This window comes from Eleginops maclovinus, chromosome 12 (genome assembly GCF_036324505.1).
Source record: "Eleginops maclovinus isolate JMC-PN-2008 ecotype Puerto Natales chromosome 12, JC_Emac_rtc_rv5, whole genome shotgun sequence".
Lineage (NCBI taxonomy): Eukaryota > Metazoa > Chordata > Actinopteri > Perciformes > Eleginopidae > Eleginops > Eleginops maclovinus.
The window spans coordinates 22,583,421-22,602,480 of NC_086360.1; the positions used below are offsets into that span (position 1 = coordinate 22,583,421).

Here is a 19,060-nt window from a genome sequence, read left to right on the forward strand (position 1 = left end):
ATAAATATTCATTGCCTTTTCTCCGTCAACCTGATGGGTTCAGCACAACAATAGATACAGGAGGAAACATCCAGGAGACTCACGAGGAGAACAATGAGCAGTAATCTAATAACATGGACCTTTCCCATAAAATGGTTTCTCTAACAAGATTGTGGGGAAGTGTGAATCCATCTGGGTGCTTGAGAGCAATACAAATGTCAGTGGTGAGAAATGACTTAAGACTAAAGTCTAAAGGATCGATTTTCGCTATGTTGGTTAGAGGACCACAATGGAGGGTCACATGTCAGCTGGAAATTGTGTTTATGAGGTGATAAGTGCTGAAGACTCATAAAATGTTTTATCTCAAAGATGGTTGTGTGAATATATTTAATCCCATGGCTCAATAACTGCTGTTCCAAGATCCAAGATATTTTAAGTAATTGAACAATGTTAAAGGGGCCCTATTACGCTTTTGTGACTTTCCCATTCCTGTAGTTTTTGTGCATGTGAATGGTCTGCAAAAGCTAAAATCCCAAGTTCCCTTCAGAGGGAGTTTATCACCCACACAATCTCCCCCTGCCCATCTTTGGTAACATGGGGAATAGGGCCTACACTCCAACACATTTGATGTGATAGGCTAAGGGGCGGGACATGCCAAAAGCAGTTGACTAATCACAACAGAGCCGGCTAGCTAACCAATCGGCGCAGATTGGGCTCCGGTTTCAGACAGTGGATGAAAAGAGGCAGTATGAGAAAAATAAAGCACTTCTTGAACAGCAAAGCATGTAAACATGTCACAGTAGCAAATAAGAACCTAAAAATGAGCATAATAGGGCCCCTTTAATATTTGTCACAATCCTTCTGTGCGTTCCTTTGTCCATCAACCTGTACATCCAGCATGTGTCAGTGAGCAGCTCTAAAGACTCAATCTAATTGTGCCTGAGATCAGAGACCGAAATGTAATTACTTGTCTGAGAATCAGCAGGCCAAGTGAGTCATCCGAGGGGCAATGAAAGTGGTGGAGGTGCATAAGCTAAGATCATTGGGATCTGTTCTAGCTCACAGTGATCACCACATGATTTTTAGACATTCAATACCACTAAAAAACATAACTCGCAACAAGCCAGAAATTCCAGATAGTTTTACATCACTGTGAAAATTGCTCAACCTCAAATAAACCCCTAAAACTCTTTACCAGATGAGAAAGAAACAAAAGAATACAGAGAAACAAATCTATATTCACAACTGCAACACCAAAAAATTAATGTCTATTATTGGGAATTCACATAACAAACTTGGGGGAAGTCAGAGCAGGTCAAGCGACAACAGACACTTTAGCAGCCAAGTGAGAGGGAAGTGGTGACTGCTCAGTAATGGAGGTCTCCAGAGTAGATGGCACACAGGATGTTATGCGGCACACATTTTTTCAGAAGTAAAATATTCAAACACAGTTGAAACATTTGGAAAATATTTATTAACAATCATACAAATCTAAATCACAAACATACATAAATCTTGACATAATAAAGGCATTAAACATATCTACAGTCCAGATATTTCTCCCTAACAGTGTCTTGGTAACACATAATACAAGAGAAATCTTCAAGGAGGATATACAAGTGCATTATCTGGAACACAGAGTGTTTTCCAGATTGAGAAGAAGCTGCCACAGACGCAGCAGAGGGAGTGTTGGATGTCACATTCAGCGAGCGCTCTGGGTAATCTGTGGACTCATGACGAGCAACCAGTCGATGTTCTCCTCCAGGAAGCTCATGCTGTAGTGGGATGCGATATTCCGAAACACCGTGATCTGATCAAAGAAGCTCTTTAAAATGAAAGAAAGGGGGTAAAAAACAGCGGTGAGAATGGTGTTGAATGGAACAACCACATGCTTTTATCAGTTCATTGAATTGATTGTTAGAGAATAGAAACCTTGGCTGAGAAGGTGAGGTCGAAGTCTCCGGCACATTTGCAGTACAGCGGCATATTGGCTTCCTTCACTCCCTTACATTTGGTGCACACCTAAAAGCACACAGAGGTTTTAGCAGGGTGGAAACTTCAGGGAAATAATTATTGGATGTTGTATAACAGATGCTGACCATTCATGAATTCTAAACAATCACCATCAACAGGTAAAATATGTTGATGACTAGAGTGGGTCAGATACCAATATCAGTATTGGGAGTGCCTCAGATACAGCAAAGCTGATCCGCATGACGTAATCATATCATTTATGCTATAAAAAGAACAACAACTCTCACAGGAGACGGGAAAGGAGCGAGATGGCTCACTCTTTAGCAAGTGTCCTCATTATCGCCGGATAAAACAAATGAATGTGTCTGATATCAGTGAGGGAAGTAGCTAATGTGTGAGCCATCAGCGCTGTATTTATGGTAACGTTTTATAGCATTTGTTCTCTGAATGCTTTCTACAAAAGGACATACAACAATGAAAGCCATTAGATGATCTCCATACATGATGAGTAGCATACAGTATCCAAACAAACTTGGTTTAGTGATACCCAAGTTAAGGTATCTGAAAGTGAAAAATGGTGTTGGAACATCCCTTTGCTCAGTCATAACTACTGTAACATAAACACATTTGAGTGCTTTTAGTAGCAATACTGACATAAAGCATGGGAGAGAAATAGGAGGATGACAATGAGAGTTTCTGGTACATGTATTATCTCTATAGACAACACTCAAAACTGGTATTTTAGGATGTTGTATCAATACAACAACCGCTATCTTTCCTCACCAGGTCCTGCAGCGTGTAGCTCATCATTTTTTTCTGCAGAGCTTCCACCAGAGCCATCTCAATAGACTCAGTGTCATACTGAGTCTGGCAGTTTGAGCAGAACCACTGAGGCAGGACGGATCCATCCTGAGGAGAGGAAACAGGTATTTGATTAAATTAATATCAAGCAGGTTATAAGAGTGTTGTTCTTATTAAGCAGGCTCTCAGTGCTCAGCCTCTGACCTGTGCCACAGATGGGTCCTTGCAGAGGTCGAGGTCCCGACAGAAGTTGCATTGGTGGCAGATGACCTCTGGCAGGATGTAGGAGTTACAGGGGTCACTGAACTGGGCTTGCATTGAAAACTCTCCGACGTCCACAAGACGCAGGAGGTCTCTCTTCAGCTTGTTCACCTGGTTCACTATGTTGGCGTCCAGAGCCAGGACCTGAACACACAGAAGATGAATGGAGAAGATGAGTTGATGTACGGCATGAGTGAAATCGTGACTACATCACACACAGGAGGAGTAGAGATCGAACGGAATAGGCCAAGAAAATAACAATCGATGCACCTCTAAGGAAAAGAGCTTTGTAAATAGTGGTGGTTGTTATGTACCTGGCAGACGTATTTGATAAACTCCAGGGCTGGGTTGTTGAGCGGCAGGTGGGATCCAGGCAGGACGGGAAACATCTCTGAGGCCTGGTTGACCCCCCTGGTACCCATCACCTTCTTCTGGATTTTTTGAGTGATGGTGAAAAAGTTCTGTGTCAGCTCATTGGACACGTATTCCTGCGAGAAGACGATCATTCCTGTGGGGGAGAGTTTAAAGAAATCCATCACATCTGAGAGGAAATCAATCAAAATGTAATAAAAGCTCCTCTTCACAGGTTCAAGTGTAACAGACACTGGTCTGCAGTGACTAATGAGTGTAAAGTGAAGTTCTTCAGGAACACAAGGGAGCTTTTTAGTAACTAAAGCATCTTCTTGCAGCTTACCAGGAAGGGCACTCAAGTCCCCCACGGCCTGCTGGGTAGCCTGGCTGCCTCCACGTCTCTTTACCGGCGTTGCTCCAGGATCGTTACGTCTCAGCTCCTCTTTCATGCTCTGGTAGACTGCTGCAATGTAGGCTGGGGGGGAGGGAAGTGTTGTGTAAGATATGGTAGAGCAGAAAGGCAAGAATATAGAAGGCCATATTGTGTAGATTTAGAAAAAACACTACTATTCAAGGTGTTGCAAACCAGGATTCACTATGAACACTTGAATCTTATGGCTGTTTTCATTCTGTAAATGGATACTGTATCGTCCCCGCAGAAAATATAAACATATAAAAGTATTTTTACCAGAGACAATCATGAGGAAGTATTTCTGACAGGAGGCAGTTTCCGGGAGATACTGCATGATGTTCCAGTTGCTCTCGATGAGCTCCTCCACCTCATCCGTCACGCCATCGCCATCATCTTCCTCAACTTCATCCTCCTCTTCGTCCTCACTGCCTTCCTCATCTCCCTCCCCTCCTTTTTTCTTCTGTTTGGCTCCGTCCTAAAAGTATACCATGAAGGCGGCATGAGTTCTGGGCACGTTAATGCAAAATACACTGTAAGGCAGTAAAGCTGCGGTTTGAATTACCTCTCCGGACGCGAGGCTGGAGGGCAGTTTGCCCTTCACACCGCTGAAGTTTGACGGATCCATCCACACCAGGAACTCCCAGCACCGGGAGAAGGAGATGGACAAAGAGTGGAAGATTTCTCTGGAGTGGATGCTAGAGGAGAAATATTTAGGGAAGGGGTTTATCAGATACAGTTTGATAGGAGAGAGGAGAGTTAAAATACAACAGGGGATGACTGATGTACTTTCAAGACTCAGGTGGATGCTCAGATATGAACAGCAGTTATCGTTTGATTTCCAGGGAAAGGTTTTAAAATGCTGCATTGAAAGACAGAAATCTTTTCGTGAGCTCACCATTGTTTTATTTCAATAACAAAAATCGAAAAAGATATTTCCCGTTACATCATTTATTCATATTGGTTTCTTGGCCAAACGTCCCTTTTTTCCTTCCATTAGTCTAATGTTCAGTTACAATGATGGAGACTGCACCCATCTGTGGCAGACAACTCACGGTACTAATGGGCAATTAAGTTGGTTTCCCTTCTGATTTTAATGTTGTGGCTTAAATCTCCTGACTAATCAAGACAAACTGATTCAACCGAAGGCTGCATTTATCTGGTAAGCAAGAGTTTTTTTTATATATTTCTATACGATGTTTTATTTTGTAATGATAATATTTAATACTATTAAATTGCAAAAAAAATCAAGTGATCATTCCTGTAAAATTCAAAGATATTCAAGGTTAGATTAGATACATGTAAATATAAAGAGTGTAACCGACCTGTTGGTGATGTATTCCACGTAACTGATGGCATCGTTTATCCTCCGTTTTTTAGTGCACAGCATGATCCTGTTGAAGTTTCCGTACACCACGGTGGAGCCGAGACGCTTGAACTCTGACACCAACCTGACAACGGGACGAGAGAATAGTCAGAAATGTACAGTCGCTGTTATACATATCAAAGAGAAGGGACATGTCAATGCGAGAAATAAATGTAGAAAACATCCTGATGAGACTCAAAGTTAACTGCTTGTCAATGTTCAAATTATCACTAGAGACCCTGACTGACCTGAATATATGTGATTATTGGTTGAGAACTGGGAAAAAAATGTGATGATTTTTAATGTCCAATCAGATTTTCATTAGATAGATAGAATCGGAGGATGAAACCCTCTTTATTAGTCACATGCATGCACACAGCAGAGCACACAGTGAAATTGGTCCTCTGCATTTAACCCATCCTAGTACTAGGAGCAGTGGGCAGCTATCGTGCAGCGCCCGGGGAGCAATGGGGAGGGGGGATTGGAGGTGTCCGGTGCCTTGCTCAAGGGCACCACAGCAGGGCCTAGGATGTGAACTGAGACCTCTCCAAGTAGCAGTCCACTTTCCATATTTCAAGTCTGTTTGGGGACTTGAACCGGCGACCCTACGATTCCCAGTCCAAGCCCCTACTGACTGAGCCACTGCTGGACACACATTACTGCAGATTTAAAATACAATCCTATATATATGAGGAACCTCCCAACACACAACATATGTACCTTGTTTTTAAACTGCATGAAGACATTTGAACGGCTTGAGAGTGAAAATGTAATAACATTTAAAGCCTCAAAATGAGCCTCACAAGAAATTAATGATAAGATCCCAAAAAAAATCACATTACAAAACTTTGCATTCTCCCCATTTCCTAGAGAATTAAAAAGCAGCTTTGAAAAATGATCCTGGCAAAACCATTTGTCCGAACATTACTGAAGATATCACCACAGGATAAAAAGCTATTTAGATAAGACGTGGAAAATTGATCACCAGTTCTGTTTTTTTCCCCAAACTTGCCCCTCTGAGCTTCTGTACATTCAGGAGTACATGTATTGCAGTTTATACGTGGTTGTGGCACTCACTGTAGGAACACCTTCTTCATCATGTTGTGCAGGGTGCGGTGCAGGGCGGGGTCGTAGAGCAGAGAGCTGGGGGAGCGCAGCCAGCGGTAGAAGTGCATCACCTGGTTGTCTGCGTACACGTTGTGGTACTGTGTGATCTCTCTGACCCATCCGACCACCATGCTCTTCAAGATCCTGCTCATTCAACACGGGGGAAAACACAAAAGTTAAAACACAACACGCTTCCCTTGAAACACCTGCATCGATAGAGCATATGCATGATGGTTTGAAATGTTCCACTTAATAGTGATGTGTCAGGTCAGGGTTACTACACAGATGTGGAAATGAATGTCTAATAATTCTCTTGACAAGCTGGTTTGATCATTAAATACTATATTGTTCAGTTCCAGATACCTGTGTGCGTTTGTAGATACACTGTATTCTGTAAGATGTAATGCACTTGCGTAAATGAAAAACTGAGGCATAATTTTGTTCAAATTGCACTTATTTTTTGCGTTAAAACAAAGAGTTGTTGTTTTTTATAGGTTATTATGCTGTGATAGTATGTGGCCCCTGAACTAAAATGAGTTTGACTTGAATTTAAATTAATTTGGTTTATATAGTAACACAGTTCAGCTGTTTACACACCTGAAGGTGTTGGAGCAGAGAGCCGTCTCATCATAGCTAGCCAGAGCGCTGGCTCCCTGGTTCCCTGACATCATGTCCTCCAACGAGGCCTGCTGGATCACATCAAAACTGACACCCAAGCTAGCCCCGCCCTCCATGTCATTGACATGTTGTGATTGGAGGATGGTGTTCACTGCAAGGCTCTGCAGGTCCAGCTCCACACACACTGGGGGAAACAGTAACAGGGTCATCCATACATACATAGGAGAAAGCTTCAATAATGTACAGGCGTTGCATGCTTTTTATTCCTCTTGGACACAGATGAAGTGTGTTCCTGGTGTGTGAATACCTGTGGAATAGCATCCTTGAGCATTGATCTCCACAGAGCCCCTGTCATCACTTTCCATCACCAGACGGCTGTCATCGGCCTCTTTCCCTCCCAGATCCGGCCTGGCGGTGGGGGAGAGCCACAGCAGGTGGTTGTGTTTCCTCAGATGTCTTGCCAGGAACAAATCAGAGCCAAAGATGGACACATCCTGAGGCAAGTTCCCCACAGGTAAGTGGTAATACCTGAAAGCAAGGACATTGCATGAGTTTCACATTTGTTGTCCACAAATATATTGTTCGTCAGGGTAGAGAATATTAAATCCACAGAGCTTGCAGGGTTCATACCTTGCCATGTCGAAAGCCTGCGACAGGCAGCTGTCCAGGTTGAGGTAGTGGCGGATCATGCGCCGGGCACCGTGCCGCTGCCAGTCCAGTACGTTATAGCTGATCTCATCAACCACATGTACGGGAACCACTGGAAACTCCTCAAGCACCGGCATCCCTGCTGCCAAGCGCCGCAACTCCCAGTTTGACTGCACTGCGATGAGGGTGGGCCCGCGACGCTCCTCCTGTGAACAGCAGCAGATGCTTGAATACACCAATTAAACCCCGTGGACATAATGTATGTGATCATCAGAGATTAATTAGGGATCTGAATAGCTCCAGTGTGTTGTACCTTGTAGTTTAGCAGAATGCGTTGCAGAGCGCGGTAAATAGCCTTCGGATCGTTTTCAGCGCGGACCTCAAAGTTGTGTTTCTCTGGAGGCAGGAGCTCCTCGCTGGTCTTCTCCAGGAGAGCAGTGCGTTCAGCTGTGTAGAGGTTAGTCAGGTTGGGCATCTGGTTGCTTCTGACCTGAGGAGATAAAACACAGACAGAGCTTGAGGGTTTTTTTACGAGCTGGAAAGGGATGGATTAGCATTTACTTCACCGTTTAAAAATGCACTGTAGAGTTCTATCATTGAGCTTTCCTTAGAGCGGACAATCATTGTTTGCACTGAAGGAAACTCACTTAACAAGAGGAGTCAAAACAACAGAATGAAACAGAAGAGATGTGTTGTTCTTACTGTGTCCAGGACGAAGATGCTGGCTTTGCGCTGAGAGGGGATGAAGAGGCCGAACAGAGCCTTGTGACCCTGACTGTGATGATACAGGTACATGTGGCGAACACTCCCTAAGAAAAGATGAAATATTCATTAAAAGGCTCTTGTGATAGCAGGACAAATGTTATGTTGCCTGAAAACAAACCGTAAACACGATGAGACAAAACAATAAGGCCAAAAGGATCACTTTAATATCAAGACCAGTGTGAGGCGGGTCTTACCAGGCTCCAGGTAGCTGAACTGGGCCAGAGACCTCATCTCCAGATTCTCCAGGTCAAAGGTGTCAGCCTCCCTGCCAGCCAGATCCCTCACCACATGTTTATTCACCATACACACACATCCGAGCTGCACCAGCGCACGGAACAGCAACGGGACCTGAAACGAACATCGCAGTCCGTTAACCATGGCATTCAAATTGGACTCACAGACACACAAAGAGCCTCATGGCCTAGGGTTATGGAAACACTGGAGGGGTATTTATGATACCTGGGTTTCATAGACTCCTTCAATGTCGGGGGCTGAGAGGTCAGCGTTGATCTCGTTGATGTGCTTCAGGTACATGTCTTCTGGTACGCTGTACTCGTAAAGGAAGTACACTATGTTGGAGCGAGGCAGCATGCGGTTCACCTGAAGGAAAAGAAATACACTTGTTTAACTTAATGTAATACCAACGACACACACGTATACAATTGAAAACATTTCTTTTTCCTTGCCTTTTTGTAAGTGGCTCCCTCCTCCTGTTTCGGGACTTTCTGATTGACGTAGAAGACCCGTGGGATGTTGAGCTTCATGCAGTGGAGGTCGTTTCCAATCACAGCCCACAGCTTGTACAGACCGGGGTGACTGGTCTCTGCAATCTGAGAGGCAGGGAGGAGGCAGTAACAGATTAGATTATTTTCTTTGGGTATTATGACTTTAACTGGCTTGAGGATGATGGGATGTCTTTGCCCCACCTGCACAATCTGCCATGGCATGTCCAGGATGCTGCGCGCTGTTCTGCGGAGGAAGCTTCCCAGGCCGGTGGTGGGGCCCTGATCCCGGATCACTCCTCCCCTGACGGTTTGAGCTTCACCATCCAGCAGCCTCCTTTTCTTCTTCCTCTCCTTCCTCTGCCTCAGCTGCAGCTCCCACTTCTTCTTATGGTACCGCAGCCACACCAGGATGTCCTCCTGTACACAGAAACGATACGTTCATGTTCTTCATTCTGTTCTTTTTGATATCGTAAATCTCTGCTCCACACGACCTCATTTTGAAATCCTACTTTCTGATAAAGGGATCTCCATGAATGGGGACAAATGTGAAATTACCTCAGACCATTTCTAATTTATTTCCTTTATTAGAAATTGCGTGATTCAGTACGATAACACAGCAGGCATCCCTTCGTGTTTGTTGGAGCTAGCTTACCCGTGTGTTTCCGATAGGTGGGGGTGCACCCAGGATCTCCCTCCAGGACTGGGTGAGCGCGACATCCTGCGACTCCACTTGGCTGTCCTCTCCCTGAGACGCCCGTTTCCGCTTGGTGCTGATAAGGATGGCCGGCTGCAGAGGTCTGGGGGGCATCCCAAAGTCCTCTATGTCCGCCGCTTGGCCTGCTCCAAGAGTCTGATGGGCAACCTGAGGAGAGAAGACCATTTAGGAAAAAAAAAAACAGTGCATATAAGGGAAGCAGTGAATAAAAAATATAGAAGATTTTTGGCTTTACTCTAAGAACCCACTAGCCTTATTATGTGGGAAAACAATAAAGATATATAGATTCCTACTTATTTCTCGTGATACTTTGGCAATTCTCAAACTAATTTGAAGGAATTGGTTGACAGATAATAGCTTAATTAACTCACAATGGAAGAATCTAGTAAATTAAATGTATTGGATGGAGAAAATAAGCATGAGAACGAGAAACCAAGTTCATATTTTTAATGAAAGAAGGAAACAATGGGTTAATTTTCAGAGACAAAACATTACAATGAGCAGGTGGTAAGATCTGAAGACTAATGTACGTACGAGTATTCATGTTATACCCATTATGAGTAAGCTATATCTTGTAAGTTAATATCAATTTGTGTTTTCTCTCTTCTCGGTCTGATTTGTCGATTGTTATGTAGATATTTGATGTATCTAAGACTTTATTTCGATGGGGGAAACTCTCTCTGTTGACAGGCTGACGTTGTGCTTTGGAGAACCAACCTGTCTCTTGCCCTCGCTGGTGAACAGCTCGCTGATTTTCTTCTGCTTGAAGATGTCATTTTTCTCCAGAAGTTTCTTGTGCAGCCAGTCAGGGTGCCTCACTCTGGGCACCGGGTTCTTCACCTGATAACGTACAGAGACAATATAAAATATGTCCGACTGCCTATTATAGACTGAGAGCAGAATGAAATGTCTTTAATTCCTACCTGTTGAAGAGCTGCAGGGATGGTGATGATTTTCTGGATGGCACTCCCCAACCTCTCTATGTAATAGTTCCAATCAAGGATCTGAAAAGGAGCAGCAATTGTTACTGTCAACGATCAAGTACAAGCATTTTCACGTAGAATAACCCGTAAATGAGTATGAAAGTGGATCAAAAGTTTGTTTAAGAACTCACCGAGCGGATGTCCAAGTCATGCATGCTGGGCATCTTCAGCCACTTACGAAGGAAATGCTTCTTCACACTGGGCTCCGCCTGGAAGATGGCCAGAGGAATGGCTCTGATGGAACAAGACACAAATCGATAAGAGTCAAAGTGTTTTTTATCATTGTGAAAGCATCATTTTATCCGGTGACTTCTATTATCATGGCATTGTGTTTTTCAACCAAGTTGTTGTTTTATTTGCTTTGGGACTTTATTGGACAACTTATAGTTTGGATATAGGATGTAAAAAGAGAGGAAGGAGGCAGGAAGGAAAAGGAACAAAGGTCGTTGGGCAGTATCTAACCACCAGACCCCCTAAAGTCAGTGTTTTATGTATAGTTACCGGAACACTATTATTGTTTGACGCGGCCAACCCCAACTTTAACATCTCAAAAGGGTCTGGGAGGAGACGAGAACCTTACAAGCATACTAACGTCCATTTCAAATAGGTTCCTTTAATTAAATTACTATCTTATATCCACATAGTAACTTAAGACCACGGACCAAAGCAAGTGGAGGAAATCTAAGAAGCCTCTTCATCTCTCTCACCTCGAACCTGCTCTCACTGCTCGGCTTTGATATGCAAGGTAAACATGAGGGTGGCAGGGGGGCGTGGTTATGGCGCCTGCTGCTGGCAGGGGGAGGGGAGTGACTCAGCCGGAGATCAGACAGCTGGCCAGAATCAGGTAATTAGTCTCACAAGATAAGCATGTTGGTAACCTGGTTCTGGTCTCTTGCAGTAGGCTGGGCTTCTGAAGGCAGCGGAGCGCCCGTCGGAGCCTTATGTGGACCCTCGCAGAGAGTTTGTGTGTCTAGCCGAAAGGCTGAGAGAGAGTTGTGTGTGTCTAGCCGAAAGGCTGACAGAGAGACAATAAAAGTTTTCCTGCAACCAGCCGCAGTTTTCCCTCCTTCTTCCCGGGGTGTGGAGCGCAGTTCCACAATGAGTTTGTGTACTAACAGCATCAGTATACCCTTTATCTTTTATACAATATATCATTTTAAAAGAAACTTTAATAGTTTGAGTGATAAAAGTTTATTTTGCCTCACCTCTCTGTGACAGGCGACCCCTCGGGTTTTCGGGAGATGACGTAGCGACAGCTCAGACCAGCATCTTTCACCATCTGGTCTCCCAGGAACTCGGCCAGCCTCTTAGCTGTGCTGATAGAAGTCGACTTCTGCTCTCCGTAGTCCTCCAGCTTTCTGGACATGGAGCGATTCTCTGAAATCAGTTCAAACAGCTCCTGGTCTGGCATGTTGGCAGCCTGGAGAACCAGAGAAATAAATCAATCAGCTTTGTTGTGAGGAGGAAGGACTTTAATCAATGTTTTGACTGTGGGTTTCACTGCAAATTAGATTTGAAACGGTAAAAGTGTGGTAATAATAGAAGGTTTTACTGGTTTTACCTTGCTGTACAGAACGTCCAGCCAGTAGTCAGCCACTTTGGCCACTGAGGCGTACACCTCCTCCAGATTGGTGCCTTTGAGGAAAGCCTCAAACACTGACGACTGAAAAATCTTAATGAGCTGCAGCTCTCCTCTTCTCTTTATTTCAAAACCCTTCAGCTCAGCAAGGGAGCCGTCCTCATTAAACACAGCGTACCTAAAACCAACAGAGAAACTCATTTAATACGAACCTTTCCCATTAACGTATGGTCGTAACTTCGTCCAAAGAAGTCCATTGAATCACATTATTCCTTTTCCTTTACCTTTTCTTCAGTTTCTTCCCCTCCTCCTTGGATGCGGGCAGGATCATGGCCAGGTACGGTCCGTCCACCTCAAAGAAAATGCTGTTCTCGGACCTGGTCTCGTAAGTGAGGGACGCGGGGATCGACCAGCTCGTGGTACTGGTCGTTTGTGAATCCCTCCTTCACCATGATATTCAGCATGGCCCCAGGGTAGGAGATGGTCACCTTGGGCTTCTTCTCATTGCTCGTTTTCACCACAAAGTTCTCAGGGAAGGTGTTGGGGAGGACACACCAGATACCGTCAGTGTCCAGCTCCAGAGGCCTCCTGAGGAACAGAAGAGAAAGGAAACGCATAGCAGAGCGTACCAGTAAACATATTAGAGATTTGACTGAGGTGTTACGTTTCAACAGGCAAGAACATGTCGATGTTGAGCTGTTAATGCAACCACAACTCTGCCTTGCAATCTATGGGATAGGAGCAAAAGAGAGTCAGATAATAACAATAATGCAAGAGCTGGATGCAAGCCCAGATGTTGGCTAAAAATCTCTTTTCGGGTTTGGAGCTGAAATTTCTATGATGACGCATCTCATTATCAATATACGACACTCACCCTATTTGTTCGACAAGCTCTCTGGCTTGAGTGATGATGTTGGCTCCAGTGAAGCACACGATGCCAGCCATCTCCATGGAGTACCAGCGCGCCCTGATGGAAGCACAAAGACAACATCAGGTCTGCAGCAGAGGGCCGTTACTCACTCAGCACTGATTTCCCCGGCAGCAAAGGCTTAATAGCTCATTTGGTTATATAAATGATGAAAAGTGTGGTCGACTCGTACCCTTTCCTCATGACGTAGCCGTAGAAAGAGTTGAGGATACACTTGTGAGCCAGCTGAAGAGAATCGTACAGGATCTCCATGTTCTTGCAGCGCTTCACCTCAGCGGCGTCTCCGCTGTCCTGAGCGGCCGACAGCTTCTTCTTCCACACCTAGAGCACGAAAAAGAGTCATTCATGGGTAATATACATTTTAAGTACAGGGTGCAATAACACATGTTTGAGTGTTTAAATTGCTGAGACATTTTAATGGTAAAAATGGTCAATCTTTTATTCAATTCCAAATCACACCTTGTGGAGTCCTTTGAATTCGTAGCGCCGGTCTCTGAAAGCTCTCACGGTGTCAACGTAGAAGGAGTTTTCCCTCTGACAGATGGTGGTGACGCGCTCCTCTTTCCTGGTAACGTGTGTCTTCTTGTAGGCTCTCTTACAGTAGTCTGAGACAAAGGGAAAGACAGGTCAACTAATGCCTTTGCCAACCAGCTATTTAGAAAACCCTATAACGTGAAAAATGTAAGTACCTGCAAGACGTTTCTTCTCATGTTTGGCCTGCTCCTCTCTGTTCAGTGAGTGGAAGGCCCTGGGTGGTCCGTTGGGGAAATATGGCGGGAACTTCTCAGACTCGAGTTGCTGCTGGATGCGGTGAAACTCACTGCGGCTGGCAGGCACTGCACACAGAGGGAAGAATACATGAAATCACTGTATTCAAACTAACATGAGTACCAATGATTGCATGTTTAGAGTCTTCTTCTCTTTGACCTCCCCTTATTTATCCAACAATGACTTACTGATCTCCCCTCTCCATTGCCACGCCATTCTCCTCTGGCAGGTGGCCCCATGCTTGTTGAAGTCACAGGCGGCACAAGTGGCCTCATCAACCATGGCTGACGGCTAGAAAAGAAGAGAACAAAGTGTTGAATTGCACACTTTTCTATTTGTTTTGATCCATGCATAGCTCATTTGATTTGTCCTATACCTGCAGGCGGTTGGTGAGGATGATATTGGGGTACATAGCCCCAACGTCAAGATGGTAGATGAGGGGGCATTCAATCCTGTTCGGGACCTCCTTTAACGATATCAGCTTCTTTTTGATTTCCTCACAAACCTGAGAAAGTATCAGAGACATTTCGAAGCTGAAAATAGTTCTAAATAACACAAGGATGAGACAACAGAAAAAGAAAGGCCAGGTAAAAAAAGAAAGGTCAACATACCTCATTGAAGTTGGTGACCTGATCTAAAGGGATGTTCTCCTCTTCCTCAATGGCGTGACGAATCGTCCTCTCAACTCTTTGCAGAAGGAAGTCAAACGCAGCCGGGTTCTGTCAACACACCAGAACAAGCCGTTGTGCTAAACTCGTATAAAAAGCATACAAACGAAGAAAAAGCTTCAGGTTAAACGGAGACGTACCATTTTGAAACGGCAGGGGATGTCACTGCGGAAAACTCCTGACTCCAGCGCCTCCACGTGGCCGCCCACGTAGGTCTCAGAGTCCATGACGTGGCCATCGCCGGTCATCTTGTTGAACTCCTGCTCCTGCTTGTTGGGGAAGACGATGTTTGCGTGGAAGGCCTGAACCATGAGCAGAGCCTCGCACAGCGTCCCGGAGCCTTTCCGCAGCACCTGGAGGAACAGACGTGAATAATCATAAAAATGCACAATTTTTGGGGGGGGATTTCAGTCTTCTCTTACAAAATGCATACAACAAACAAACCTCGTCAGGCTCCATGGGGATGATGGTGCACAGAGCGAAGATGAAGGGGTGAACATATTTCATGTACAGGTAATACGTGGCCACAGCATCCGACACGGAGTAGGTGGCTAAGGTCTAACAGATGAGTAGAAAAACAGAAAACGTTAACTCACAACAATTATTATTCATAGCAATAAATAATAAGTCACTTTTGTACCTGTGGCTGCTCAGTAGCCATGCGACACATGTCCTCCGGGTCCAGCTCCACTGGGTCATAACCCAGTTTAGCCTTGGCCGCCGCCTTCAGATTATGACTCCCCACCGGCAGGTAGCTGTCTCTCTTTACCCACCTGTCCCAGAGGAGAAGCAGGTTGGAAGATATCAGAATAATTCATCGAAAATGAACTCTAACCCAAAATGTTTATGCTAACCAAAAGGCGTCCCAACCTGTAGCAGTCCATGTGGATGGCTTGAGTGGACTTGTACTCTCCTTGGTTATCTTTCTGGAAACCGATCTCCTTGTACATGTCAAGTCCATGGAGAGCAGCTCGAGTCTCAACAAAAGGCCTTGAAGGAGTGGAACAAGGCGTGATGGATAAACATCAAAGTATACGAGTAATGAACCTATTTATTGTGAGGATACCACAAAATAATTGCTCACCAGTCAAAGAAGTCTCCATTGTAGGTCACAAAGATGTTTGGTTTGGTTTCTTGAACGTGATCAAAGAATCTCCGGATGAGAGCCGCCTGCAGCCAGAGTAAGGTGACCAAATGTTGTTACGCTGATTCAACAACAGAGCGATACACTAATAAACACATATACAGCTCCGGAGAAAAATCAAGAGACCACTTTATCAGTTTCTCCGGTTTATTATCTACTTTTTGTATTGTATTCTATAAACTACTGACAACATTTCTCTGTGTTGGAATTCAACAAACACTGGATTGGTCTCTTAATTATTTCCCGGAGCTGTATCTTCAACCCTTCCAATCTTTTACAGTGCAGTGTACCTACCTCATCATCCTCGTTGAAAACAGTGAAAGGACCTTCATATTCAGGTTTGGGAGTGAATTCAAAATCTTCAATGTCGTCAGACACAATCTCTCGGTTTGTGATTAGAAACCCCTTTAAAAAAAACGAAACACAACGTGAATATAAGACATAAAAGGAATACGAAATAATACTTCTACTTATGAATGCAACTCACCTGTCCATCAATCATGTAGGAGATCATCATGATCTGATCGCTCTCTGCGTCCGGGAACTTCAGTGGGAGTTTGGTGGTCTCGATGTCATAAGCCAAAACAACAGGGTCCTAAAAAAAGAGCGAGAAGCAATGAGTTACTGAAATCACAGTCAAAGATTACCCTGAATAAACGACAGATCCCATGTGAATTAAATCCTCATACCGGTCTCTCCACAAGATCATCCCGCCGTACGATCTCTGGTAGGTAAGCGCTGCCTCTGTAGCGGACATTGTACCAGTGAGCCTGAGAAATAAAGACGGTAAAGATAAGAACAACAAACACACGCATCTTTTTAAACAGTGTGTGAACAGGAGTCTAAACTTACCACGTGGATCTTAAGGTCGATGGACAATCGGACATGATATGGCACGTCATACTCTCTCATGTCCACTATGTTGTCTAACTGGTCTGAGATTCTCTTTGACGGCCCGTCTTCCTCTGCTGATGTCACATTCCCACCTGATAAGGCACTGTTAAAAAAAAAAGCAGGTCAGTAATGAACTAGAAGTTACAGTTTATTAAAACGAAAGGGAGTGGTGTTACCTCGATAACATTGAGGTGTAGGAGTCATTGGACTGCTCCCTCTCTCTGTTCTTGCGTACCGCAGGTGAGATCTCACGCTTGATCTTCATGAGCTCGTCCACGGTGCTGAAGGACAGCTTGATGTAGCTTCGCTTAAGTCCAACCAGATGGTTCGGCTGAGGAGAGCCGGTAATAAAAGAGTTAAATTAAGGTTTTCTTTTGTTGTGTTTAACTTAATTGTTATAACATGCAACACTTTAATGCGATTAAAGGACACTAAAGACTCACCAGGTCGAGGTCCTCTTTTGGGATGACTTCAAGCTTCGATACCTTTCCTTGAAACTTCCTCGATAAATATGAGATAACTTCTCTTTCGCAATTCTGTAAATCAAGTTGTTTTTAAAGCAGGAGTTTTTGAACACGCTTACATTGCAGCATAAGAACTTCATTTATAACGCAGCCTTACCTTTTTAGTGGCGATGTAAAAGTATGGCTTGAATGGAAGGGCCACCTACAGATAGGATAAATATCAGGAGGCATAAGTTAGAGCAGTTTTGGACATTGTATAACATAAAAATACTGTAAGGAGCCAGTATGTTTGAAACAGCTGTCTCACAGCACTGGGTTTTCTTCCCTCCAACACACCTTAAACCTGCTTCCATCTTCCTGTATGAAATAATAGTCCACAGCACTGATCATCCTCTTGTCATCATCCAGGACTTCAGTCTTAACACAGAAAGAGGAGCAAAGGGTGTCATATTTGTTACCATCACCTTCTACTCAAGACAAAACAGGCCACTAAATGACTCTGTCTAAAGACTCACAGGATGCATGTTGATCAGCCAGCCTGTTTTCTCGCCTGGCTCTTTAATCCTGTCGAAACCGAACCGGGCGTCCATCTCGTCGGTGAACTGGCTGCGCTCCAGACGCTTGAGGGCCGAGTTTCCATCGTCCCTGATTCAAAGAAGACAGAAATGCATTGTCAAAAAGCTGGCATGCATTTTATGTTCCTAATTTACCATTTAACTTCCTGTTTGTTTACATTTTGCCACTGTGATGATGTAAAAAAAACCAAAACCTTAAAAATGTACTTTAAAACATTGATTTTGATGTATTGCATCAACAACATAATACAGCAGTATAACTCCTAGAGGAAACTAGGAAAACACACGTTTTCCACCACAGGGCAAACATAAGTAAATGGCCCATTCTAGTGGAAGATAGTAAGAACTTAAATGTAAAACCTAAAAACCTTAAGTATTAGAATGCATGCATTGTTAATTGTAACGGTCGTGGGGTCCAAAATGTTGGTTTTAGTGGGTTTACATTTTATATTTTAAGGATCTGCTTCGATGTATTTTGGTTATAAAGTTGACATTATTTTAAAAACAGTGATGGAGAACTTCCAAAATAATTTTTTTTAGAATTATGATGTCCTTCCCTTGCCAAAATGTGTGACAATAACACAGCCAAAATGGTCGAAAAACGAAAAAGTCATAAATGTCGCAAAGATCCTGGTTTACTTCTGTCATTTGCTAAACTGCCTTATTTATCTTACAGTGTATTCTGGCTTTCTAGAGTAATGTAAAAATGAAGCATGTAATGTTACTTTGTGAGAAAAAACAACTCACTGGTTATCCTGTTCTCCTCGTCCTTGTCCACGCTCCGATTTGTACCGACCACTGTTTTGCAGCACCATCTTCAGTCTGCAGACCACAACACGGTGAAATAAATTAAACTCCCCCTCAGTTTGAATGAGTCCGTGTGTAAGGTCGCATTTGAAGGAAATGTAGAAGTTATATCAAAGGTTTCTTCGCTGGTTTTGTCTGTCACTTGTCACTGACGCGACTTGTGTTTTCTTAATTTGGCGCGTTCCTGCAGTTCCCGCGAGAACAGCAGAGAGGAACCAGAACAAAGATCGTTTATTAAAACACGACTCACTCAGACAGAAAAACCTGCACCGCTTCCCAGTCTGAGGAAGTTCCCCACCACAACACCGCCACACTTCTGAACTCTGCTTTCATTTGATATACAGTGAAACCTAAGATCAAAAATAAAATGATATGAGATAGAAATCATAAAATGGTTACTCAAGATGACCTACTGTTGTTGTTGTTGTAAAAATGATGTTCTTTTTACACGAATGGCAAAAATTGAAAAATATGAAAATCCTTACTATCACACATTAATTGCATTTATTTTGTATCATCAGTAGATTTTCC

At 43.8% G+C, this 19,060-nt stretch overlaps 1 protein-coding gene across 1 annotated transcript; it reads right to left on the minus strand.

The window, feature by feature from the left end:
• Positions 1 to 1,438: 1,438 nt before the first annotated feature.
• On the minus strand, positions 1,439 to 18,654 carry pole (polymerase (DNA directed), epsilon). The gene is given in 49 exon segments (XM_063896414.1): positions 1,439 to 1,804; positions 1,912 to 2,001; positions 2,737 to 2,862; positions 2,959 to 3,159; positions 3,330 to 3,523; positions 3,710 to 3,841; positions 4,055 to 4,253; positions 4,341 to 4,473; positions 5,101 to 5,226; positions 6,219 to 6,392; positions 6,846 to 7,050; positions 7,174 to 7,394; positions 7,497 to 7,720; positions 7,828 to 8,004; positions 8,217 to 8,323; positions 8,474 to 8,627; positions 8,739 to 8,879; positions 8,966 to 9,109; positions 9,206 to 9,421; positions 9,657 to 9,866; positions 10,437 to 10,559; positions 10,643 to 10,723; positions 10,834 to 10,936; positions 11,908 to 12,122; positions 12,264 to 12,459; positions 12,566 to 12,684; positions 12,686 to 12,869; positions 13,156 to 13,248; positions 13,382 to 13,530; positions 13,669 to 13,814; positions 13,899 to 14,045; positions 14,166 to 14,268; positions 14,354 to 14,482; positions 14,589 to 14,696; positions 14,786 to 14,998; positions 15,090 to 15,203; positions 15,286 to 15,418; positions 15,516 to 15,635; positions 15,730 to 15,815; positions 16,084 to 16,194; positions 16,277 to 16,384; positions 16,479 to 16,559; positions 16,642 to 16,786; positions 16,860 to 17,014; positions 17,127 to 17,219; positions 17,305 to 17,349; positions 17,484 to 17,564; positions 17,663 to 17,792; positions 18,470 to 18,654. Coding segments are annotated over 49 exon segments (6,876 nt in total). The 5' UTR covers positions 18,538 to 18,654; the 3' UTR covers positions 1,439 to 1,681.
• Positions 18,655 to 19,060: the final 406 nt, after the last annotated feature.